This window comes from Microcaecilia unicolor, chromosome 5, assembly GCF_901765095.1.
Source record: "Microcaecilia unicolor chromosome 5, aMicUni1.1, whole genome shotgun sequence".
Lineage (NCBI taxonomy): Eukaryota > Metazoa > Chordata > Amphibia > Gymnophiona > Siphonopidae > Microcaecilia > Microcaecilia unicolor.
In genome coordinates, this window is record NC_044035.1 from 228,953,377 (window position 1) to 228,980,438 (window position 27,062).

General features: G+C 47.7%; 1 protein-coding gene across 2 annotated transcripts in view; it reads left to right on the plus strand.

Moving 5' to 3' along the window:
* The window catches only part of BRWD1 (bromodomain and WD repeat domain containing 1), a 523,732-nt gene that overhangs the window by 327,606 nt on the left and 169,064 nt on the right, over positions 1–27,062 (plus strand). For both annotated transcript variants that reach the window (XM_030203838.1, XM_030203839.1), the window contains exon 30: positions 17,180–17,335. In XM_030203838.1, the coding sequence (XP_030059698.1) occupies positions 17,180–17,335 (156 nt within the window). The remainder of the gene's footprint in view (positions 1–17,179; positions 17,336–27,062) is intronic.

Below are 27,062 nucleotides of genomic sequence, written 5' to 3' on the forward strand. Positions count from 1 at the left end.
TTCAGTCCAAACTTTTGGTAACCAAAGGTCAGATGATACCTGTGGACCAATCACAGATGGTGTAATAATGTCCAGCCAGCTTCATGGTCATGAAGCGAGCCTTTGTTTGATGGCATGTAAACCTCCCTTTCTGCTCACATACTCCTGGAGCCATGTGTGTCTCTCTCCTCCAATCTTCCCAGGAGATAACTGGCTAGTTTGCAACACAGAATATGTCCTTGGATGAAATCCTTCTATGTTCAGCAGTAATGTTCCTTTGACAAAGCTACAGATGCATACAGGCCACAAGCTGTAAATCCATATTATTATAACAGTGGCTGTATAGGCCAAGACCAGCAAAGGTGAGATCTCAGGTAAATACTCCTACAGAGTCCTCTGAGGATTGGGTTGAGAACCTCTACACTAGACTGACATCCATAGCATCCTCATCTACTGTCAGAAAATCTATGGCAAAATGTCCCTTTTCTCCACAGTTGAACTAAGTGGGAAGGTCCAGCTCTTGAAACTGGGATGGCATTGCATCATGCAGGATTGAAATCCATTCATTGTGTTCTCCTGACTCCCTAGGCTCAAGGGCAGCTTCACTTTCAGTCTGGGGTTCTCAGGCACAGATTGAGCATGCTGGAAACCTTTCATTTCCTCCAGAGTGCACTCTGTTTAAAATGTTTGCATCTCTTCTGCCTCATGGGTGGACTCAGCCATCCAAAGAGCTGTTTCAGGAGGACAACAGTGGCTGTCTCCATTCCTGTCTTCTCTTTTGGTTTCATCCACTTCCAGGGAACTTCCTTAATTCTGTAGAAACTTCAGGGACTCTCTAGTTGGAGGAGCCTTTTCCAGAAAAACTGGCAGTATATTACTGGGGTACACTTAGGATGGCAGTCTTGCCTTGTGAATACATGACTCACCCATCTGGGTTAGCATCCTGAAAAAGATTCAAAGATTCATTTCAAAATTTACCTGAAAATAATTCAAATCATCCTAGGGAGTCATAAGCAACACAAGGATTGATGGCTTTGCTGGGACAGAGGCCTCTGCAGTACCTGGGACATCTGACCCAGAGAGCTCTTGTAGGCCTAAAAATGTTGTGAAGTTTGATGCTGTTCACAGTGCACCTGTACAATTCACTGTATCTGCTGCTATTGTTTCTCCACTAGGGCTCAGAGTAATCTTCCATTCTGATTTACCACTCTTTCCCCACTGGTACATCTAGTACATACTGTAAACAAACAAAGAAAAAATCCTTCGTGTCTGCTCTGACTTACTTTCTTCAAGACCCTTTCTAGGGCAGGGATAATCTCTTTAGCCCAAGTTCCTGGTTCTGTGCTGTAGTAAGGCCTGGAGGTTGATGGAGTTGCTTTTTTTAAACTAGGACATGCAGATCTCACCACCATGAGCACATGTGATAGTGAGAGTTGAGTATGAAGCCTCCACAGACACAGCCAACAACAGTAGAAGAGTAAAAATAAAAATCTTTGTTACTGTACTTAAACAATATATGCTAAAACCTGTTGACAGGTATGTTATCTTTGAAAATAAAGCCTCTTGCAAGTCAGTTACAATTTTCACAAGGCTTTTACTAGGCCCCACAATCATTGTGTGCTAGATTAAATTCAGTATTAAAACCGGGCCTGGCTCTAGACTGGTTATAAAATATCAGATCTCATAGCATTGGAGATGTCACAGACGTGGTTTAACTGAAGAATTCAAGTGCACAGTTAAGACTTTCCCAAAATTGTGCTCTTTTGGGATGCAAGAATTGCAATTGTGAAAAAAAAACCCTCCAGCTGTATGCTTGTATAGCTTTTAGTACTGTTCAGCATCGGTTTTTGCTACCACTAATAAAAAGATTGAAACATAAAAGATCAGGACCCTCCCATTATCCAAGGAACATCTTTTCTCCTGGAGCATCATGCCATATCTACACTGATGGGTGATGTCACAAGTCGACTAATGGAGTCTGTGTGGAGAAGCTCCTCAACATTGTTTTCCAGAAGCTTTTGGAAGCATGTTTACGTGCATGTCTTCCTGCCTCTCCCTCTCCCCCCCCCCCCCCCCCCCCCATACACTGTCGTGCAGGACCAAGCCAAGTCACCTTCTTTCCATGGAGCAGAGATGTCGCCTCTTTACAGTCTTCCGTCAGATTGCATCTGTTCTCATGCAATTTTTCTGACCATCTATTTTTTTTTCCATTTGTGTAAGTGCTCACATAGGGTCAGATAGGTTTTTCAGCATTTTTGTTTCCTTTCTTTTGTTGCCGCTTATCGGGGTTGAATTTTGGCAAGATTGCATATGGTCTTGGCTATTTTTTCTGAGCTGCCCCAGAAAACTCCCAGTACTTAAAGTGCTCCTGGTGCTGGAAGACCTTGTCCCTCACGGTGTAAGGTTTACAGTTGAACTCATAAGCCAGCACCACAGGTTTCTTAAGTTTAGGTATGTGATTCACTGGTTATAGTGTGGTATGGGGCTTTACCCCCCCCCCCCCCCTACAGTCCCCCTTCTTTTAAGGTGGGAGATGCCAAGGTTCACCTCACATGTTAGCTAATGTTTTTTTACTGTGCATATGTTAGATAAGTTCAGAACATCATGTCCACTGCATAAGAACATAAGAATTAGCCATACTGGGTTAGACCAATGGTCCATCTAGCCCAGTATTCTGTTTCCAACAGTGGCCAATCCAGGTCTCAAGTACCCAATTGGTAGCAAGATTCAGTCTACCGATCCCAGGGCAAGCAGTGGCTTTCCCATGTGTATCTCAATAGCAGACTTAGGACTTTTCCTTTAGGAACTTTTCAAACCTTTTTTTTAACCCAGATATCCTAACTGCTGTAACCACATCTTCTGGCAATGATTGATAAATATTTCTTCCTATTCATTTTAAAAGTAGTACCATGTAACTTTCTTGAGTGTCCTTTAGTCTTTACACTTTTTGAAAGAGTAAAAAAAATCAGTTCACGTTTACCCATTTTACACCACTCAGGATTTTGTAGACCTCTATACTATCCAAGGAGGGGGGGAGGAATATTCCCTGGGCCCGGTGCCAGAAGGTTCTGCTCCCTCGGTCTGTGGTTTGTGTCTCTCCTGCTCCTGTGTCGGGACCCAGGTGATTGTGTTAATGTGATAACCCAGGTCCCGGCACACAGGAGCTGGAGAGTGACAGATCGAGGAAGGAGCAGACCCAGAAAGGTAAGGGGGTGGAAATGTGGCCTGAAAGGGGGGGGGGGGGGGGCTACGGCCCGTCTCTGTGGCTCTGATAATATTCCCCCTCAGCCTTTTCTTATCCAAGCCGAAGAGCTCTATTGTTCTTAGCCTTTCCTCGTATGAGAGGAGTCCCAGCCCCTTAATTATTTTAGTTGCTCTTTGAACCTTTGTAACGCGCTATGGGGCTAATTTGCAAAGCGCTTAAAGTTCCATAGGTTATTATGTACCTTTGGACTTTGAAAATGTGCCTCCACATCTTTTTTGAGATAGTGACCACAGTTGTACGCATTCTCTGAGGACAAGCAGGCTGTAATATACTCACAAGTGGGTCGACGTCCACATCAGCCCGGGAACCGGCATTTTGCCATAGCAAAAACTTTAAAAAGTTTGTTAGATCCTTCTGGCTCGCGTGCAGCGTGTACCGCCTTCCTGCCCGCACCTCAGTTTCTCTTTTTCCACGATGAGGTGCATCAGGTTCCTCATGTGCTCCTTGTTTTGGCCCAGGAAAGTGTCTTCTGTTTTTGTAGCATTTTTTTGCATCTTTTTGTGTTCATCAAACATACTCTGTGCAACCGGACCATCTTACTCCTGGTGTATCCAGTGCCTTGGAACCGACCACAGCCTAGCTTCTTGTGCTTTGTGTCTTCGTATGAAGAAGCGGACCCAAGTAACTCGAGAAGCCCAATGCCCACGGTGCCAGGAGCTCCAGGGCGTCGAAGGACTTCGCACATAAGAATCGTCAGCGCCGAGAGGATCACTCCCTCCCCCCCCTCTATACAGGAGGTACTGATGCATTGGTCTCTTAGCAGCCTGGTACCTGCACCTGAGCCTCAGCAGATTCTGTCATTGGCTGATCCACCGATCTCGCAGTCTTCTCCGATGGCGGCTCTCGAGCACATCCGGGGCCTTGCTTCCAGAACGTCTGGAAGAACTGCGCCAGTCTGCTTCGGAGTCGGGGGTGCTAGCACCTTCCGTGCCATCTGCTGCAGTGGCATCTGGCCCTTCACCTGCAGTGAGGTCCTCGTCCTCAGTGCCACTTGCCACCCAGGTCGAATCCCCATTGACGTTGGTGGAGGAAACTTCGGCTCAGTCTCGGAGTTCCCTTAGGGGGAGGTACTTTCCGGTACTGAAGAGGAGTGTTCGTGGGAGTCAGAAGAAGATCCCAGATACTTTTCTTCCGAGGAGTTGTATGGGATTCCCTCTGAACCTTCCCCTCCACCTGAAAGGAGACTGTCTCCTCCTGAGTCTGTCTTTTACATCTTTTGTCCGGCAAATGGCTACGACTATTCCATTCCCTATGGAGGTGGAGGATGAGCCCAGGGCTGAGATTCGCGAGGTCCTGGATTATCCCTCACTCCACCTAAGGAGGCTGTGACTGTTCCTTTGCATAAGGTACTCAAGGAAGTCCTTATGTGAAACTGGTCGTTCCCTCTGGCCCCGTGATCCCGAAGAAAGCTGATTCCCAGTATTTGATCCACGGTGAACCTGGATTGATGAGCTCTCAGTTACCCACAATTCCATGGTGGTGGACTCTGCCTTCAAAAGAGCCAAGAGTACTAGGGACTATGCCTCTGCGGCCCCAGGCAGAGAAGCTAGGACCTTGGATTCTTTTGGGAGGAAGACGTATCAGGCCGCTACGCTCGCTGCCCAAATCCAATCATACCAGCTATTCTTGAGCATTCACTTGCAGAATTCGGTGAGGCAGCTGTCTTCCTTGGTTGATGCCCTCCCTCCGGAGCAGCCTGAGCGTTTTCACCAGGTGGTCAGGCAGCAGAAGGTGTGTTGTAAATTCCTGGCCATCTGCGCTTACGACTCTTTTGATGTGGCATCTAGAATCGCTGCTCAGGGTATAGTGATGTGCAGACTCTCATGGCTGCGTGTCTCTGATCTGGATCAGCAGCAGGATGGCAGATGTACCTTGCCTGGGGGATAATCTTTTTGGTGAAAAAGTAGATGATCTTTTTGACAAGATCAAAAAGCATAATGATGTTATAGATTCTTTTCTCCCGCCGGGCACCTTCTGCTACAACCTCCTCAACTAGTAGGTTTTTGGTGGGAAACGGAGTGCTCCCTATTCCTATGATAGACATAGGTACACTCCGGCTTCTCGACAGCCTAGTCAGGCTCAGCCCCAGCGCACTCGTTCTCGTCAACAGTATGCGCCTAATGCCCCTGCTGCTCCCCAGCAAAAGCAAGGGACGAGCTTGTGACTGGCTTCAGTTAAGCATAGCCTCAGTAAAAGTGTCCATACCAGATGGCTTACCGGTTGGAGGGAGGTTAATGTTTTTTTCACCAAAGGTGGCATCTGGTAACCTCCGACCGGTGGGTTCGTCAACTAGTCCAGTTAGGATACACCCTCAATCTGGAATCCAAACTGCCAAATTACCTAATTGGAGGTTATCCTTGCAGCTCCCAGCACAAGCAGGTACATGCAGAGGAACTCTCTGCCCTTCTAAAGGCCCATGTGGTCGAACCCTTTCCACCAGGAGAAGAAGGGCTGAGATTCTATTCCAGGTGCTTCCTTGTGCAAAAGAAAACAGGGGGATGCGTCCCATTCTAGACCTAAGGGCCCTGAACAAATTCCTAGTCCGAGAAAAGTTCAGGATGGTTTCCCTGGGAACCCTTCTTCCCATGATTCAGAAAAAAGATTGGCTGTGCTCTCTGGACTTAAAGGATGCTTGCACAAACATCTCAATATTTCCAGCTCACAGGAAGTACCTTCATTTTTGGCTGGGAACACAGCACTTTCAGTACCGTGTACTGCCCTTTGGCCTGGCGTCTGCACCCAGAGTGTGTTATTCTGGGCGTGAGCCCTTGAGCCCAGGCCGAGGCCTAGTATAGGATTTAGGCCAAGGCCTGGGCTGGACCAAACGGACCCTACGCACTACCCTAGCCACCAAACCTCGCACACTCACAACAGCCAACAGGCACCACCAGAAAGGGGAAGATAGAGCATTCAGGCGGGCCTCACGGCCGACCAGGAACAGAGTCACACTCTGGGATGGGAGAAAGAATAACAAGGGTTCCACAGGAACTGGGCCACAAGCAGTGCACACAGTGCAGGGTAGAGTCACAAAGGGAAGAGTGAGAGGCAGAAGTCTCTAAAGGAGGACAAGGCTGTGCCACAGGCAAACAAGAATACAGGAAGCCCCAGAAGGAAACACTCTAGGCTTATACTACACAGCATTCAAGGAAAAAGGAAATCAATTATAGGAATACACTCTGGGTTGAACCATTCAGCACACAAGGGAACTAGGCTGTACCTACAGCGTACAATAATACAGGGAGTCCCCCCCCCCCCCCCCCAAGGGAATACACTGGGCTGACTAAACAGCATACAAAAGGGAAAGGGAGAGCTACCTAAGGAATACACACTAGGCTGAACATACTGCAAACAAAGGGAAAGGGAGAACTACCTAAGGAATATACAAAGCTGGACCCACAACCCCCAAGGGAAAAAGAGAACTGCTAAAGGGAAAAAACAGGGCAGAGCACTCAGCAAAGATAAAGGAAGCTGCCTTTGCACACACAAACCAGAAAAGGAACGTACTCCCCGTACACAGGACACAGCTACAGCAAACAAAGAGAACTAAAACAAACAAGCAAACTACAAGGGCAGGGGGAGGTAGAACCACAGGGGGCAGAGCAGAAGCTCAGCACAACAAAGGGAACACTGAGGGAGAGAAAGTTAAACTAAAACGACTCAAGGCACAGGCTTACCCCAGACAGCACTACGTTAGGAGAAAGCAAACCAGGTGTGGGGAGTGAGGCAATCAGGCTCATGCTGGGAGAACCCAGTACACACACAGAAATCAAGCACAAGGAGAGAGACTAAACTCCAACGTGCACACAAGCGACCAAGAGCAGACTGGCTTCAGAAAGCAATCAGAGCAATCAAATGCCAAAGCAATGATTTCAGTGGAAAGGCAGGCTTAAATAGATCAGGCTACTGCCGTCTGCTGGCTCAGCCCCTGACAAGCCAATCAGGAGTGAGTTCCAAACCTTCCCCTGCCTATCCAGCAGAATCATAACAGAGTGTTTACAAAGTGTCTATCGGTAGTCACAGCGTCGTTACGCAGACTAGGAGTGCATATGTTTCCTTATCTTGACGATTGGCTGGTAAAGAGGACCTCGGAGGACGGTGCTCAGGAGTCCATGCAAATGACTATTCAGGTGCTAGAGCTACTGGGGTTCGAAATAAATTATCAAGTGCCATCTCATTCCTGTTCAAAAATTGGAGTTCATTGGAGCACTGCTGGACACGAAGACAGCTTGAGCTTATCTCCCCAAGACGAGGGCAGACAGCCACCTGTCCCTAGTGTCCACAGTTCGAGCGTCTCAGCAAGTTACAGCTTGGCAGATGTTGAGACTTTTGGGGCACATGGCCTCCACAGTTCATGTAACACCTATTTCATGTTTACATATGAGATCAGCTCAGTGGTGTCAAGCTGTAGGGAATCTGATCGAACTGTCCACTGAAACTTGCTTCAGTGGTGGACAGTCCGATCCAATTTGATCATGGGACGACCATTCCAAATTACTCAGCTACAAAAAGTGCTGACGACTGATGCATCCCTCCTAGAGTGGGGAGGTCATGTAGATGGTGTCAGGTCTCAAAGCAGCAACTAGGTTTGTGAGCCCTGCCAAGGAGCAGCAGTGGCAGGCAAAACCAGTACTGGGCTAACACACACACAAAGCAGGGACTGCAGACAGGAATAAGCAAAGCAGGAACACACTGGACAAGAACACTTGGACTGGAACAAGGCTTCACCTGCACTTGACCACCCTTCCCCAGGAGTTGAGCCCCTGGGTGCAGGCGGCCGGCAGGACTTACCGGACTGGGCAGGAACTGGATACCAGCAGGAAACACACAACAGTCAAGACTACAAGCTGTCAGGCAGCCACTAAGACAGAAACACAGACAGGAGGGAGTCAGGACTAAAAGTGCCAAGCAGCCACTAATAAAGAACACAGACACAAAACAAGGAAATGCAGACCAGAAACAAGACTAGGAACTAAACAATAAAACCAAAGTAACTACACACAAACAAACAAGAACCAGGCAAGAACTCAGAATAAAACTGGACTAGGCAGAAGTGCACAGAGCACACCCACATACCAGGGACCTTAGATGATGCAAGCACAGAAGTTTCTAGGTGATTAATAAAGCTGCTAAAGCTGAGCTGCAGCAATCACAAGGCAACTACGGGTGCTGTTCAGGTACAAACAAGGAAAGCAATTCTGGCAGCCCCGAAGATCTGGACTGAACTGGGCTGAAGTCTGGAACGGGTGACAGTAAACAGATAGTCCATTGCAGCCACCAGGTCTGGCCACCAGAGGGCGAGGTGAGCACAGACAAGGAAACGGTCACAAACGTGACAGATGGGCTTCACACTCAAGGAGCCTGATCCTTCCTGGAAACAGGTCTTCAGATCAACCTCTTGGAATTACTAGCGATCTGGAACGCTCTAAAGACTTTCAGAGATCGGCTGTCCAACCAAATCATCTTGATTCAAATGGACAATCAGGTTGCCATGTACTACACCAACAAACAGGAGGACACTGGATCTCGCCCTCTGTGTCAGGAAGCTATCCAGATGTGGCTTTGGCACGCTGTCAGGGCATGTTTCTCCAAGCCCTTATCTGGCAGGCGTAAACAATCTGGCCGACAGGCTGAGCACGGTAATGTAACCTCATGAGTGGTTGCTGAACATGGATGTAGTCCGCAAGATCTTCTGAGTGTGGGACACCCCCTCAGTGGGTCTTTTTGCCACTCAGATCAATCACAAGGTCCCTCAGTTCTGTTCCAGGCTTCAGGCCCAAGACAGGCTAACGTCAGATGCCTTTACTCCTACATTGGGGAACAGGCCTTCTGTATGCGTATCCTCCCATACTTCTAGTAGGGAAGACTTTGCTGAAACTCAAGCAACTCAGCAGAACCATGATCCTGATTGCACCCTACTGGCCGTAATAGATTTGGTTCCCTCTCCTTCCATCCTCCGAAGATCCGTGGAGATTGGAGTGTTTTTCGACCCTCATCACTTAGAACGAGGGGTTGCTTCTTCATCCCAACCTCCAGTCTCTGGCTCTCACGGCCTGGACATTGAGAGTTTAGAATTTGCCCCCTTGGGACTTTCAGAGAGTGTCTCCCAGGTTTTGCTTCCTTCTAGGAAAGATTCCACGAAAAGGTGTTACTCTTTCAAGTGGAGGAGGTTTGCCGTCTGGTGTGACAGCAAGGTCCTAGATCCTCTCTCTTGTCCTACACAGACCCTGTTTGAATACCTTCTACACTTGTCAGAGTCTGGTCTCAAGACTAACTCAGTAAGGGTTCACCTCATTGCAATTAGTGCTTATCTTCGGCGTGTAGAGGGTAAGCCTTTCTCTGGACAGCCTTTAGTTGTTCGCTTCATGAGAGGTTTGCTTTTGTCAAAGCCCCCTGTCAAACCTCCGCCAGTGTCATGGGATCTCAATGTCGTTCTCACGCAGCTGATGAAAGCTCCTTTTGAGCCACTGAATTCCTGCCATGTGAAGTACTTGACCTGGAAGGTCATTTTCTTGGTGGCTGTTACTTCAGCTCGTAGGGTCAGTGAGTTTCAGGCCTTAGTAGTGGTTGCACCTTATTCTAAGTTTCATCACAACAGAGTAGTCCTCCGCACGCACCCTAAGTTCCTGCCGAAGGTGGTGTCCTAGTTCCATCTGAACCAGTCGTTTGTCTTGCCAATATTTTTTCCTCATCCTCATGCCCACCTTGGACTTCAAGAGAGCATTGGCCTTTTACGTGGAGCAGACGAAGCCCTTCAGACAGACCGCCCAGTTTGTTTCCTTTGATCCCAACAGGAGGGAAGTCGCCATCAGAAAACGCACAATCTCCAGTTGGCTACAGATTGCATTTCCTTCACTTATGCCCAAGCTGGGCTGACTGGAGGGCCATGTCACGGCTCATATACTAAAAGATCAGCACGCACATTCCGAAATCTCCATTTCCCCAGCTGCAAAGGACTAAAATACAAATGAACACATGCATCCAGCTTTTCCTACATAGGCACGCAGCTATGGAATGCATTACCACTTGACGTGAAAAACCAGCGTGACCTAACCAACTTTCGGAAATCAATGAAAACCTGCCTCTTCAACAAGGCATACCGCAACAATCCTTCATATGAACTTTAACGCATTACCACTTTATCTATTATTCCGAATATGATCTCTTTATACCTGTTTGCTTAATTTTATTTTGTTATTCATGTTCTCTGTGTAATACCACTTACATCTTTCACTCTGGAATAGCGATTGCCATGATGGAACAATGTAAACCACATTGAGCCTGCAAAAAGGTGGGAAAATGTGGGATACAAATGCAACAAACAAGCAAATAAATAAATAATGTTAGAGCTATGGCTGTGTCGGTGGCTCACTTAAAGTCAGCCTCCATTGAAGATATTTGTAAGGCTGCAACGTGGTCTTCAGTCCACACATTTCACTTCACATTACTGTCTTCAACAGGATACCCGATGCGACAGTCGGTTTGGGCAGTTGGTGCTGCAGAATCTGTTTGGGGTTTAGGGAAAGGAAAATGGGACTTGATATACCGCCTTTCTGAGGTTTTTGCAACTACATTCAAAGCAATTTACATATATTCAGTTACTTATTTTGTACCAGGGGCAATGGAGGGTTAAGTGACTTGCCCAGAGTCACAAAGAGCTGCAGTGGGAATCAAAATCAGTTCCCCAGGATCAAAGTCCACTGCACTAACCACTAGGCTACTCCTCCAACTCCACCCGCCTAGGCCTATTTTATTGTGTTTCAGATCAATCTTCGTTATGTCCGAGGCCTACTTGACCAATGTTTATTGTTTGGGTGAGCCTGGATTCTAGGGATACCCCACTTGTGAGTATATTACAGCCTGCTTGTCCTCTGAGAAAGCGAAGATACTTACCTGTAGCAGGTATTCTCCGAGGACAACAGGCTGAATATTCTCACAATCCCTCCAACCTCCCCTTGGAGTTATTTTTTTAATGCTTTTAGACTTAACTGAGGTGCACGCTCGCGCAGCGGGCAGGAAGTCAGTCCGTGCATGCGCAATGCACGCGCACCAGAAGGCTCTAGCAAACTTTAAAAAATTATGCTATGGCAAAATGCCGGTTCCCGGGCCGACACAGATGTCGACCCACTTGTGAGAATATTCAGCCTGCTGTCCTCTGAGAATACCTGCTAAAGGTAAGTATCTTCGCCATACTCAGGGTGAGGTCACACCATGGAGCAATACAGCGGCATTATAATATTCTTCATCTTATTTTCCATTCCTTTCCTAATAATTCCTAACATCCTGTTTGCCTTTTTGGCTACTGCACACTGGGCAGAAGATTTCAGCTTGTCTTCAATGACACCTAGATCTTTTTCTTGAGTGCTGACTCCTAAGGTGGACCCTACCTTCAAGTAACTATGATTTAGATTATTTTTCCCAGTGTGCATCACTTTGCATTTGTCCACATTAAATTTCATCTGCCATTTGGTTCCCTTTCTTTCAGTTTCCTAAGGTCTTCCTGCAATTTTTCACAATCCGCATGTATTTTAACAACTCTTGAATAGTTTTGTGTTATCTGCAAATTTAATCACCTTACTTGTTCTGATTTCCAGATCACTTATAAATGTTAAATAGCACCAGTCCCAGTACAGATCCCTGCAACAAGTAATGTAATATAAATGCAGAAAGTGAATGTTCATGAAAGTAAAATATCTTTTCTTTGAAAGTTCACTAGTTATAGAAATGGTGTCTTGTTCCAGGTAGGAAAGTCGCTTTTAATGACAGTTCATGGAGTAGTGTTGGAAAACAATGAAGCAAATAAGGATGGATTTAATGCACAATGCACATCATAGAATGTCTTTTAACATGTAGATCAAACTGTAGTTTGCAGTCTGTATGTTTTAAGCCTGGTACAGTTCATTAATATGGTAATTAGTATTAGATTGCCTTGGTCCCATACGAGAAGGAGCTAGAAGACACACAGGCGCAGTAGCTTCTGGAAAGCTGTTGTGGGGAATGTCTCAGTACTGGGGCTTTTATTGATGATGTCATCCATCGATGGGGATATGTATCCAGCTGTCCTTGGAGAACACCTGCTACAGGTGCGTAACTTTGCTTTCCTTCTTTAGCCAACCTTCTGATACGTTGCATAGAGTTTGTGAAAGCACACAATGGAGGACTGCCCCTTTCCTGGTCCTCCCTGGTTTGTCTCTTCAGGGTTTTATCTACCCTGACTGGACAACACCCTCTCTACTGAGCACTCTAGAGCTAGACCTCTTAATGTGGTGCTGTGAGGAAGTATGCTTAAAGGGGGCCAGCAATTTCCTATGTACTCCATCCCACAGCCAAACAAGCCTATCCCTTCCTGACTTATACAAATAACAGGTACAGTGTCAGTTAGCTGTAAGATGTAGCCTTGCATCAAGGCAGACACCCATTTTCTCTGAGGCTTTCTGAGAGAGGAAGATAGGGAATCACATAGTTTGCTCCAGTAATTGTGCAAAAAATTGCAGAAGTTTATAAGTAGTCAAAAAAAGAAAGAATCTGCCAGAGAGACAGTATGCATACATCTTTTACAATAAGAGAAAACTATGTGCTCTTTCCAAGCTTGGGAGGGTTTCTTATTGGTCTTGGAGAGAAAGAGTTTGCTTTCTAGAGGGATCAGTACAGTGACAGAGAGAGTCAGGGCTAGAGAAAGATGCGCTTACTGCTTGCTTTGCTTTCCAACTTTGTTAGCATTTCTAGCCTTTATTTATTTATTTGTTACATTTGTATCCCACATTTTCCCACCTATTTGCAGGCTCAATCTGGCTTACATAGTACCGGAAAGGCGTTTACAGGTTCCGGTGTGAACAAATACAATGTGATGTTGTGGTAAGATGAAGTTTATATGGCAGAGGCACAATAAGGATCCTAGAGCAGAAGAGTAGAGTTTTGTTCATTGCGTGCTTTAGTTTTCTAAATGCCGAGGTCAGGCATTTAGGTTGGATCGGGAGGGTATGCCAGGTTGGTTTTTAGTGATTTCCGGAAGTTTAGGTGGTTGTACGTCATTTTCAAGGCTTTTGGTAGCGCGTTCCACAGTTGTGTGCTTATGTTGGAAAAGCTGGATGCACAGGTAGATTTGTATTTAAGTCCTTTACAGCTTGGGTAGTGTAGATTTAGATATGTTCGTGTTGAATCAGATGCGTTTCTGGTTGGTAAGTCGATTAAGTCTGTCATGTATCCAGGCACTTTGCAGTAGATAATTTTGTGAACCATGGTGCAGATTTTGAAGGCAATGCGTTCTTTGATAGGGAGCCAGTGTAATTTTTTACGGAGGGGTTTTGTGTTTTTCCAAATATAAGCCTAGCTGCCGTGTTTTGAGTGGTCTGAAGTTTCTTTAAGGTTTGTTCTTTGCATCCTGCATAGATTCCATTGCAGTAATCTAGGTGGCTTATTACCATTGATTGTATCAGGTTGCGAACTGTTTCCCTCAGGAAGAATTGTTTCACGCATTTGAGTTTCCACATTGAGTGGAACATTTTCTTTGTAGTGGATTTTACTTGGCTCTCCAGTGTTAGGTTATAGTCCATTATAACGCCGAAGATTTTCAGGCTGTCTGAGATAGGGAGGGTGTAATCTGGGGTGTCGATACTTGTGGGGTTGTCCGTGCTGTGCTGGGATGAGAGGATAAGACAATGTGTTTTTTTCTTTATTGAGTTTTAGTTGAAATGCATTTGCCCATGAGTTCATGATGTTCAAGCTTAGCTTGATTTCGTTGGTGATTTCTGTCAGTTTGGTTTTATAAGGAATGTATATTAAGAAATCGTCTGCGTAGATGAAAGGGTTAAGTCCTTGGTTGGCTAGGGACTTGGCTAGTGGGGTCATCATTAAGTTGAAGAGGGTTGGTGATAGTGGTGATCCTTTTGGTACTCCACAGTCTGCTTTCCACGGTGATGATATGTTTGTTTTACTTTACTTGATATGTTCTTGTGGTTAGGAAACCCTTGATCTAGCTGAGTATGTTTCCACTAATCCAGAACTTGTTTAGTAGTCTTATTGAATATATTGTGGTTTACCATGTCGAACGTTCTTGACATGTCGAATTGGAGGAGGAGGATGTTTTTGCCTTTTGCTATTTCTTGTTTGAATTTGGCTAGGAGAGTGAGTAGTACTGTTTCGGTGCTAAGGAGGGGGCGAAATCCTGATTGTGATTCGTGTAATATTGAGAATTTGCTTATATAATCTGTAAATTGTTTGGTTACCATGCTTTCCATCAGTTTGACTACCAACGGAATGGACGCTACTGGTCGGTAGTTAGTGATTTCATTTGTTTTTTTTCTTGGTGTCTTTTGATATTCGGATGAGTAGAATATTGCCATTTTCCTCGGGGAAGAGACCTTGTTGGAGCATGTAATTTAGGTGGGACGTGAGGTCTGTTATGAAGCGATCAGGGGCGGATTTCAGTAGATAGCTGGGACAGGTATCTAGTTTGCAGTGCAAGTTGGAAAACTTCCTGATCGCCTGGGTAACTGACTCGGCGGTCAAGAGGGCAAAGTTCAACGAGATTCGGTCAGCCGGGTATTCACCAGAGGTTGGGTCCAGCTCATTAAGGTCAGTATTGTGTTGAGATAGCGTGTTGCGTAGGTTTATGATTTTTTCATTAAAATACTTGGGCGAGTTTATCTGCAGGTGGGATGTCTGTATTCGTTGTAGTGACCAAGTTTGTATCTAGGAGTTTATTCACGATTTGGTATAGTTTTTTCATATTGTATATTATGGAATATTAGCACATAGCTGCTTTGGCATGCTAAAATAAGGGCATGTCCACGTAGAACAGGTTGATGTCTGGTGTAATTTGGTACGTCTAAGTGTGCCATTCTTCACCTGCAACTGATATTATTCTGAAATTTGAACGTGTTGCATGGTGACACGCCCATAGCCTACCCATGGTCCACTCAAGTGAATACCCTCTCACAGTTGTACTTTAAGCAATTTTAGCATGTATGTTATAGAATGGTGCCTAGTGCTTATGCACATAACTGCCAGTTATTGGTACCTTTGACGCTTGTAAGTTCTCTTATTCTCTAGCATACATGTGCATTTGGTGCCTAACATTAGGCACCAAGGTATATAATTGCCCTTCATGTATTTTCCTGTCCCCAGAGGGCTTACAGTCAATGGAGAATTAAATTACTTGCCCAAGATTACAGGGAATGGCAGCGGAAATGTCAGGTCTTGCTCATTTGAAATCTGTCTCTCTTACACTCTATGAACCCCCTCTGTTAGAGCCTCAGTTATAGTGCACCAATTCTGATCACAACTTTCATTAGAGGCAAACCTAGGAGAAGAAGAGCCAAGTGGCAAAACCGATGGGAAGAGATCTGTCACCTGTGTACTTTGCCTTCCCCCTATCTTATCTCTCTTTCATGCATCTATGCCCTGAAACCTATGCACATACTTTTAGTCACTACTTGGAGGGTACTTTTCAATCTGGAAAATTTTACACAATTGGGCAACTTCTTTTGAAAATTCTCATATTTCCTCTTCTCGGTCTATATCCTTTCAGACAATACTACAAGAACCAGAATATACGGGATGTTGAATCCAAATAAGTCAAATTTCCCCAGTAAGCGCCAAAATATATTGAAAGAATAGGAAGAAGCCTCAGAGTAATATAGTTCATATTCCATCTACCATGCAACAGTGTCTTTTTTTCACTATTATAATGACTGGCTGCTCAAGTGGCATACTACTTCTGTATTTGTGTTCAATGTGTTGTATGCTAAATGTATTTACATGTGCTCAATTAAATAATTCTAATAAGCATTCCTTTGGCTGTTTATTGGCTGGGTTGACAAAGAATAAATTCTTTTTTACCGCCCTGTTCCAGTATTCACAGTAAACACTTTTCACTTTGGAGTTCAATTGCTCCCTTGTAAAGCCAGCTTAATCGCCTGCCTTTTCAATCAGTTAATAAAATAACATATATTGAACTTAGCTTAAAAGAGCTTCTGCATTGAGGAACCATAAACTCACGTTTCCCATGCCTGACTTCATGCTTGAAGGTTCATTAGTCACAATGTTTCAAAGGCTGAAGATTCTCAGAGAGAATATGCAGCAGAGGTTTTTGGTGCTGGTGGACTTCATGCTTGTTCAAGTGGAAAAAAGGTTGACACCCCTCACAAAGGAGGATGTTTGTTTTCAAGCTGCATTCTGTGACTCATGGTGAAAGGACCCATTTCTCTGCACACTGGAAGGAGAAGCAGGTGATTGAGGTAAAGGAAAAGGAGTGGCAGAAACAGAAGAATTGTGGAGATGTAGCAGGGAAAAGCTTTGGGTTTTTGGATAAAGGCAGTGGCATAACCAGGAACTTTTAACAGGAGGGCGCCCCCCCCCCCCCCCCTCCCTGCCTATACCTTAAAATCACCTTCAACTCTAGTTTTTGCCTGAACAATGGCAGCGACACTCATAGGCTGCCTTCAGCCTGCACTTGGACTTTCTCTCTGACTGTCCCACCCTTCACAAAACAGAAAGTTGAGTCAGAAGGGACAGGACAGTTTAGAGAGAGAGTCCCAGTGCAGGCTGAAGGCAGCCTATGAGTGCCGCTGCCAAGACAAAGACTGGAGTAGAGATGATTTTAAGGCACGGTTAGGGGGCAGGGAGCCGGGTCTGACAGGGTGCATGTACCTTGAATAAATATCCCACTGGATAAAGGCATTTTCTCTGCTGATTTTAAAATGTTTTTCTTGTTTGGTATAAAGTTTGGGTAGAAAAGTTTCCATAAATTTTATATGTTGGAGCATTGTTTGATTCACCTTAAGGTTTGTTTTTCCATTTTATTTTCTCTAGGGGATTATTAAATAACTTGCTATAACATCCTAAAAGGGTTGGTTAACACTAAATGATTTTATTAATCTTTAAAATATGTTTCTACTCTCCATTCCTTTTTTTGTTTTGTTTTGATTAAACTTGTAGTTGATCAGCCAGCAGAGCTAGGAGCTGGCATTCCAGTGACTCCTGAGGAGCTAGAAAATCTGTTGTACAAACCTCAAGAGGGTGAGTGGGGAAAACGCTGCCGAGATGAAGAATGTGAGCGCATTATCCAAGGCATTGATGAGCTTGAGAGTCTTGGTAAGAATACAGAACACACAATATTTAAAATCTGAGATATTTATGAATCAATTACTGGTATAAACAAAGCACTATGTAATCATAGCACGTGAAGACTTGAAAGGCTTCTGCTCTAAGGTATTTATAACATCCAAAGTCCATAGAGTGTGAGCAAAAGAAAAAAGATCTTCTGAGTGTGTGTATATATATATATATATATATATATATATATATATATATATATATATATATATATATTTCTCCGAGGACAAGCAGGCTGCTTGTTCTCACTGATGGGTGACGTCCACGGCAGCCCCTCCAATCGGAAACTTCACTAGCAAAGTCCTTTGCTAGCCCTCGTGCGCCCGCGCGCACCGCGCATGCGCGGCCGTCTTCCCGCCCGAAACCGGCTCGAGCCGGCCAGTCTTCTTTTGTCCGCACTCGGTACGGTCGTGTTTTCGCCGTGTCGAGCCCTGGAAAGTCGACCTCGCGCGTCCAATTTATTTTGAGCGTGTTTTTTTCCTTCGGGAAAGTTTTCTCTTAGTCGGGAAGTGCTCCGGAAACCCCCCGCCGGGTTTCGTGTAAATCCTCCCCGTACTTCCAGCTTTTTGCCCCGGTAAGTTTTCTTTCGTCGTCGGGGTAGGCCTCTTTTTGGCCTCGGTCGAGATTTTTCTCCCTCTAAATTTTGGTGCTTCAAATTTCGCCATTTCGGCTTTTGATTTCGCCGGCGTGATTTTTCCGCCCATGACATCGAAGCCTTCCAGCGGCTTCAAGAAGTGCACCCAGTGCGCCCGGGTTATCTCGCTCACTGATCGACACTCGTCGTGTCTTCAGTGTCTGGGGGCCGAGCACCGCCCTCAGAACTGCAGTCTGTGTTCCCTGCTTCAAAGGCGGACTCAGGTAGCGAGACTAGCCCAGTGGAACGTGTTGTTCTCGGGCTCTTCGTCGGCATCGGCACCGGGATCTTCGAGTGCATCGACGTCGTCAGCGTCCAGACCATCTTCCTCGGCCGCCCCTGCATCGAGTGCATCGAGGCATCGGGCCTCTGCATCGGCGCCGAGACATCGGATAGCTGCATCGACGTCGGTGGTACCAGGACCTCGTCTGCTGATGTCGTCGAACGGTGGTGCATCGGGTGGAGTGCAGGTGAGGGCTGTCCATTCCCCTGCTGGTGGCGGTGAGCCCTCGGGTGGGTCTCCGCCTACCCTGAGGGCTCCTGCGGTACAGCCCCCCCGAGATCGACCTTCTTCAGTCTCGGCCCCGAGGAAGCGACGGATGGATTCGACGTCCTCCTCGTCGGTGCCGGGGAGCTCCGGTGACATGCTTCGGAAGAAATCGAAGAAGCATCGACACCGGTCTCCTCCCCGTGTCGGCACCGAGAGCTCTGGGTCGCCGAGGGATTCGGCACCCAGCAGGCATCGGCACCGAGAGGACCGCTCACCCTCTGTTCAAGAGGTGTCGATGCGCTCCGCTCTGGACAGCCCGGAACAGCCTCCACGCCCGGAACAGGTACTGACGTCGACGCCTGCATCGACCTCTCAGCCTTTCTCTGCAGCCACTCTAAACGAGAGCCTCCGGGCCGTTCTCCCAGAGATTCTGGGAGAGCTGTTGCGCCCTACCCCTCCGGTACCGGCGGTGCTTGCGCCTCCGGTACCGTCGAGCGTGGCGCCGGCTGGCCCATCGCCCAGGTTGAGGTCCCCGACGTCGGTACCGCGTGCGGTGCCGACCGCGGCCACCTCCCAGGAAGGCTCCCCGACCACGTCGGCGGAGGGAGCTTCGCCGATGCGGGCAAGGGAGTCTACCTCTCGACGCCCCCATCGTGGACGGGGTTCCACGGAGTCGAGCAGGGCGAGGTTGCAGACACAGGTCCGGGAACTCGTGTCTGACACCGAGGGTGAGGCCTCGTGGGAGGAAGAGGAAGATCCCAGATATTTCTCTGACGAGGAGTCTGAGGGTCTTCCGTCTGATCCCACTCCCTCTCCTGAGAGACAGCTTTCTCCTCCCGAGAGTCTGTCTTTCGCTTCCTTTGTCCGGGAGATGTCTACGGCCATCCCCTTCCCGGTGGTTGTGGAGGACGAGCCCAGGGCTGAAATGTTTGAGCTCCTGGACTATCCTTCTCCACCTAAGGAAGCGTCCACTGTTCCCTTGCACCATGTCCTGAAGAAGACATTGCTTGCGAACTGGACCAAGCCATTAACTAATCCCCACATTCCCAAGAAGATCGAGTCCCAGTACCGGATCCATGGGGACCCAGAGCTGATGCGCACTCAGTTGCCTCATGACTCTGGAGTTGTGGATTTGGCCCTAAAGAAGGCTAAGAGTTCTAGGGAACATGCTTCGGCGCCCCCGGGCAAGGACGCTAGAACCTTAGACTCCTTTGGGAGGAAGGCCTACCATTCCTCTATGCTCGTGTCCAAGATCCAGTCCTACCAGCTCTACACGAGCATACACATGCGGAACAATGTGCGGCAGTTGGCGGGCTTGGTTGATGCTCTTCCCCCTGAGCAAGCCAAGCCTTTTCAGGAGGTGGTCAGGCAGCTGAAGGCGTGCAGAAAATTCCTGGCCAGAGGAGTTTATGACACTTTTGATGTTGCGTCCAGGGCCGCTGCTCAAGGTGTGGTGATGCGCAGGCTCTCATGGCTGCGTGCCGCCGACCTGGAGAATAGAATCCAGCAGCGGATTGCGGACTCGCCTTGCCGTGCGGATAACATTTTTGGCGAAAAAGTCGAACAGGTGGTAGAGTCTCTCCACCAGCGGGACACCGCATTCGACAAGTTCGCCCGCCGGCAGCCTTCAGCTTCTACCTCTACAGGTAGACGATTTTTCGGGGGAAGGAAGACTGTTCCCTATACTTCTGGCAAGCGTAGGTACAATCCTCCTTCCCGACAGCCTGCGGCCCAGGCTAAGCCCCAGCGCGCTCGCTCTCGTCAGCAGCGTGCGACTCAGCAAGGCCCCGCGGCTCCCCAGCAAAAGCAAGGGGCGAGCTTTTGACTGGCTCCAGCAGAGCATAGCCGACATCCAAGTGTCAGTGCCGGGCGACCTGCCTGTCGGAGGGAGGTTGAAAGCTTTTCACCAAAGGTGGCCTCTCATAACCTCCGATCAGTGGGTTCTCCAAATAGTCCGGCAAGGATACACCCTCAATTTGGCCTCAAAACCTCCAAATTGTCCTCCGGGAGCTCAGTCCTACAGCTTCCAGCACAAGCAGGTACTTGCAGAGGAACTCTCCGCCCTTCTCAGCGCCAATGCGGTCGAGCCCGTGCCATCCGGGCAAGAAGGGCTGGGATTCTATTCCAGGTACTTCCTTGTGGAAAAGAAAACAGGGGGGATGCGTCCCATCCTAGACCTAAGGGCCCTGAACAAATATCTCGTAAAAGAAAAGTTCAGGATGCTTTCCCTGGGCACCCTTCTCCCCATGATTCAGCAAAGCGATTGGCTATGCTCTCTGGACTTGAAGGATGCCTACACACACATCCCGATACTGCCAGCTCACAGACAGTATCTGCGATTTCAGCTGGGCACACGCCACTTCCAGTACTGTGTGCTACCCTTTGGGCTCGCCTCCGCGCCCAGGGTGTTCACAAAGTGCCTAGCTGTGGTAGCAGCGGCGCTTCGCAGGCTGGGGGTGCACGTGTTCCCATATCTCGACGATTGGCTGGTGAAGAACACATCCGAGGCAGGAGCCCTGCAGTCCATGCAGATGACTATTCGCCTCCTGGAGCTACTGGGGTTTGTGATAAATTACCCAAAGTCCCATCTTCTCCCAGTGCAGAAACTCGAATTCATCGGAGCCCTGCTGGATTCTCGGACGGCTCGCGCCTATCTCCCAGAGACGAGAGCCAACAACTTGTTGTCCCTCGTCTCGCGGGTGCGAGCGTCCCAGCAGATCACAGCTCGGCAGATGTTGAGATTGCTGGGCCACATGGCCTCCACAGTTCATGTGACTCCCATGGCCCGCCTTCACATGAGATCTGCTCAATGGACCCTAGCCTCCCAGTGGTATCAGGCCGCTGGGGGTCTAGAGGACGTGATCCACCTGTCCACGAGTTTTCTCGAATCCCTGTTTTGGTGGACGATTTGCTCCAATTTGACTCTGGGACGTCCCTTCCAAATTCCTCAGCCACAAAAGGTGCTGACCACGGATGCGTCTCTCCTGGGATGGGGAGCTCATGTCGATGGGCTTCACACCCAGGGAAGTTGGTCCTTCCAAGAACGCGATCTACAGATCAATCTTCTGGAGTTGCGAGCGATCTGGAACGCTCTGAAGGCTTTCAGAGATCGGCTGTCCCACCAAATTATCCAAATTCAGACAGACAATCAGGTTGCCATGTACTATGTCAACAAGCAGGGGGGCACCGGATCTCGCCCCCTGTGTCAGGAAGCCGTCAGCATGTGGCTCTGGGCTCGCCGTCAGGGCATGGTGCTCCAAGCCACATATCTGGCAGGCGTAAACAACAGTCTGGCCGACAGGTTGAGCAGGATTATGCAACCTCACGAGTGGTCGCTCAATTCCCGTGTGGTGCGACAGATCTTCCAGGCGTGGGGCACCCCCCTGGTGGATCTCTTCGCATCTCAAGTGAACCACAAGGTCCCTCAGTTCTGTTCCAGGCTTCAGGCCCACGGCAGACTGGCGTCGGATGCCTTCCTCCTGGATTGGGGGGAAGGTCTGCTGTATGCTTATCCTCCCATACCTCTGGTGGGGAAGACTTTGTTGAAACTCAAGCAAGACCGAGGCACCATGATTCTGATTGCTCCCTTTTGGCCGCGTCAGATCTGGTTCCCTCTTCTTCTGGAGTTATCCTCCGAAGAACCGTGGAGATTGGAGTGTTTTCCGACCCTCATCACGCAGGACGACGGGGCTCTTCTGCATCCCAACCTCCAGTCCCTGGCTCTCACGGCCTGGATGTTGAGGGCGTAGACTTTGCCTCTTTGGGTCTGCCAGAGGGTGTCTCCCGCATCTTGCTTGCTTCCAGGAAAGACTCCACTAAGAGAAGTTACTTCTTTCATTGGAGGAGGTTTGCCGTCTGGTGTGACAGCAAGGCCCTAGATCCTCGCTCTTGTCCTACACAGACCCTGCTTGAATACCTTCTGCACTTGTCTGAGTCTGGTCTCAAGACCAACTCCGTAAGGGTTCACCTTAGTGCAATCAGTGCATACCATTACCAAGTGGAAGGTAAGCCGATCTCAGGACAGCCTTTAGTTGTTCGCTTCATGAGAGGTTTGCTTTTGTCAAAGCCCCCTGTCAAGCCTCCTACAGTGTCATGGGATCTCAATGTCGTTCTCACCCAGCTGATGAAACCTCCTTTTGAGCCACTGAATTCCTGCCATCCGAAGTACTTGACCTGGAAGGTCATTTTCTTGGTGGCAGTTACTTCGGCTCGTAGAGTCAGCGAGCTTCAGGCCCTGGTAGCCCAGGCCCCTTACACCAAATTTCATCACAACAGAGTAGTCCTCCGCACTCACCCTAAGTTTCTGCCAAAGGTCGTGTCGGAGTTCCATCTGAACCAGTCAATTGTCTTGCCAACATTCTTTCCCCGTCCTCATTCCTGCCCTGCTGAACGTCAGCTGCACACATTGGACTGCAAGAGAGCATTGGCCTTCTACCTGGAGCGGACACAGCCCACCAGACAGTCCGCCCAATTGTTTGTTTCTTTTGACCCCAATAGGAGGGGAGTGGCTGTAGGGAAACGCACCATATCCAATTGGCTAGCAGATTGCATTTCCTTCACTTACGCCCAGGCGGGGCTGGCTCTTGAGGGTCATGTCACGGCTCATAATGTCAGAGCCATGGCTGCGTCGGTAGCCCACTTGAAGTCAGCCTCCATTGAAGAAATTTGCAAAGCTGCGACGTGGTCATCTGTCCACACATTCACATCTCATTACTGCCTGCAGCAGGATACCCGACGCGACAGTCGGTTCGGGCAGTCAGTTCTTCAGAACCTGTTTGGGCTTTAGGATCCAACTCCACCCCCCGAGGGCCCTGTTTGTTCTGTTCCAGGCTGCACTCTCAGTTAGTTGGTAAATTTTTTAGGTCAATCTCAGTTATGTCCTCGCCGTTGCGAGGTCCAATTGACCATGGTTGTTGTTTTGAGTGAGCCTGGGGGCTAGGGATACCCCATCAGTGAGAACAAGCAGCCTGCTTGTCCTCGGAGAAAGCGAATGCTACATACCTGTAGAAGGTATTCTCCGAGGACAGCAGGCTGATTGTTCTCACAAACCCGCCCGCCTCCCCTTTGGAGTTGTGTCTTCCCTTGAAGTGTATTGTCTTGCTACATACTGGACTGGCCGGCTCGAGCCGGTTTCGGGCGGGAAGACGGCCGCGCATGCGCGGTGCGCGCGGGCGCGCGAGGGCTAGCAAAGGACTTTGCTAGTGAAGTTTCCGATTGGAGGGGCTGCCGTGGATGTCACCCATCAGTGAGAACAATCAGCCTGCTGTCCTCGGAGAATACCTTCTACAGGTATGTAGCATTCGCTATATATATATATATGGTGGTTTCTGTAAGACGTTTGTTGAGTCAATTTAGCCTGTGATGACATTTAATTTGGCATCGTAATTAGTATCCTGAAAATTGCCCTTATATCCCTAATATTCAAAGGAAGGTGTGTACTTTTTTTTTTTTTTTTTCAATGCGGTGGCTTCCAAAATACAATATTAAAAGAGCTTCTGCATTGAGGAACCATAAACTCACGTTTCCCATGCCTGACTTCATGCTTGAAGGTTCATTAGTCACAATGTTTCAAAGGCTGAAGATTTTCAGAGAGAATATGCAGCAGAGGTTTTTGGTGCTGATGGACTTCATGCTTGTTCAAGTGGAAAAAAGGTTGACACCCCTCACAAAGGAGGATGTTTGTTTTCAAGCTGCGTTCTGTGACTCATGGTGAAAGGACCCATTTGTTTCTCATTATCCTTTTTGCTACCACATATCCATTCCTCTCCCATCTTCCTACGCCTACCTCCCAACGCTCATTTCCTTCTGCACCCAATCCCTCCTATGCTCAATTTACTTATCCGTTAACCCCATTAATTTTGCGATTACTATAAACTGTATATTTTTCTTACGACTTTGTAATTCTTTATATTGTTACTATGTAAGCCGCATTGAGCCTGCCATGTGTGGGAAAGCGCGGGGTACAAATGTAATAGATCTCTAAGCTGTGGCTTTGTCTTCCCTGATCACCCCTTTTACCCCTCGGTCATCTAGCGGTCCAACCGATTCTTTTGCTGTCTTCTTGCTTTTAATATACCTAAAAAAAATTTTTTACTATGTGTTTTTGTCTCCAATGCAATCTTTTTTTCAAAGTCCCTCTTTGTCTTCCTTATCAGCACTTTGCATTTGACTTGACATTTCTTATGTTGTTTCTTATTATTTTCAGTCTGTTCCTTCTTCCATTTTCTGAAGGGCTTTCTTTTAGCTCTAATAACTTCCTTCACCTCACTTTTTAACCATGCTGGCTGTCGTTTGGTCTTCCTCCCTCCTTTTTTAACACACAGAATATATTTGGTCTGATGTAACTTTTTAACCCTCGCAGCTGCTCCTCTAAGTTTTCGTTTCACCGTTCTTCTCATTTTATCATAGGCTCCTTTTTGAAAGTTAAACACTAACGTATTGGCATTCAGCATTGTTGAAACCTCTCTACTGGGATTCTCTAGATTTCCTGTTTCAGTAGTACTACTACTACTACTTAACATTTCTAGAGCGCTACTAGGGTTACGCAGCGCTGTACAAATTAACAATTAAGGACGGTCCCTGCTCGGAATCCTTCAAGGATACTCCACACCGAACCATGCACTCCTTGGTGACTGTCAGCGCCCCCCCCCCCAAATTCTAGTTGAAAAGCTGCTCTATCTCCTTTTTAAAAGTTAGCGCCAGCAGCCTGTTTCCATCTCGGTTAAGGTGGGTCCTTGCAGTGCTTGCTGTGGTCCAAAGTTCAAGTTTTAAAACTAGGGGGGAAAGAGTATGGAGATTAGTTAATAAAGTTTGCTTTTTATATATTTTTATTCTGCCTATCACTGTCCTACAATTCCTCCTTTAAACACCAAGTTCCCAAAGCACAAAGCAAAATAATGGTCACTTACCAGAGCGATGTCCTCTTCTCTCAGAACTTCTCAGAACCTTACACTAGCATGTACCACCATGTGTCCAAGTGTCAGAAATAAAAGCCCGCTAACTCCTATTCACTTCTTCAGTACCCATTGTCTGTTTTAATCATTCCGACCATAAGAAATTCCTTAATACCTTATTTGTCCTGTTTGTCTTGATTAGATTGTAAACTTTGTCAAGCAGGGACTGTCTCATACATGTTTAGAATGCAACGCTGCGTACATCTAGTAGCGCTGTAGAAATGATTCTCCGAGGACAAGCAGGCTGCTTATTCCCACACGTGGGTTGAAGTCCACATCAGCCCAGGAACCGGCGTTGTGGCACAGCAAAAAAACAAAAAAGTTTCACTGGAGTTTTCTGGCTCATGTGCAGTGCGCACTATGCATACTTGGACTGACTTTTTGCCTGCCGCATGAGCACTTACTTCAGTTTTCTTTTCTCCGCGACGAGGTGCCACAGATATATTTCTGTGCTCCTTGTTTGGCCCAGGAAAGAGTCTTCTCTTTTTTTAAACTGTTTTTTGCATTTACGCGTAGGGTTTTCTTTTTTTTGTTGTTGTTTTATTTTTTTTTAATCTTTGGATCCCTTTTATTTATCCTTAATTTTTTTTTTCACACTTACCAAAGTTTTTTTTTCTTTTTCGACGCGTCCGTTTTCCCTTTTTGTGCCCTTTCTTTTTTTTGCACAATCGCGACTTTTTAATTTCATCGAGGCCGGTTTTTCTTCCATGCCATTGAAGACACCCAGTGGCTTCAAATGTTGTACTCGGTACAACCGGACCATCTCGGGTACAGATACCCGTTCCTGGTGTATCCAGTGCCTTGGGCCTGACTACAGCCCAGCTGCTTGTAGTCTGTGTTTTCGTATGTGGCTCGAGAAGCCCAGCAAGAGAAACTTTTTGGGGCTTAGTCTGGTCCTTTGACGTCAGCATCAACTTCGGTACCATCGACAGCAAGGGAGGCATCGACGTCAGGAGTAGAGGTAATGGCTGCTGAGAGACCAAGTCGCGCTGGGAGCAGTGAGGCTTCGAGTGGGTCTCCACCTGTCTCGAGGCCGCCTGCTATGCAGGCCCCCTGGGACCGACCATCGTCGGACCTGACCCCAAGGAGACATCAGGATTCCACGTCGTCCTCGTCGGTACCGAGGAGTCTCGATGACAAGCGAAGGCGAAGAAGCACCGTCATCGATCTCCTTCTACACTAGGTACCGGGAGCTCCGGGGCATCGAGGGATTTGGCACCCGAGAAGCGTCGGAGCCGAGAGAACCGCTCCCCCTCTATACAGGAGGTGCCGATGCGTCGGTCTCCTAGCAACCCGGTACCTGCTGCCGACCCTCAGCAGATTCTGCCACCGGCTGTTCCACTGACCCCGAAGCCTTCTCTGATGGCGGCTCTTGAGCGCATCCGAGCCCTGCTTCCGGAGCTTCTGTAAGGACTGCTCCACCAGTCTGCTTCCTTTTTGGGGGTGCTTGCACCTTCTGTACCGTCTGCTGCAGCAGCATCTGGCCCTTCACCTGTGGTGAGGTCCCTGTCCTCCGGTGTCGGCTGCCACCCAGGTCGACTCCCCTTTGATGTCATTGGAGGAAGCTTTGCCGCAGTCCATGCGGATGTCGGCCTCTCGACATCACCATCAAGGACGTCGATCCTCGGT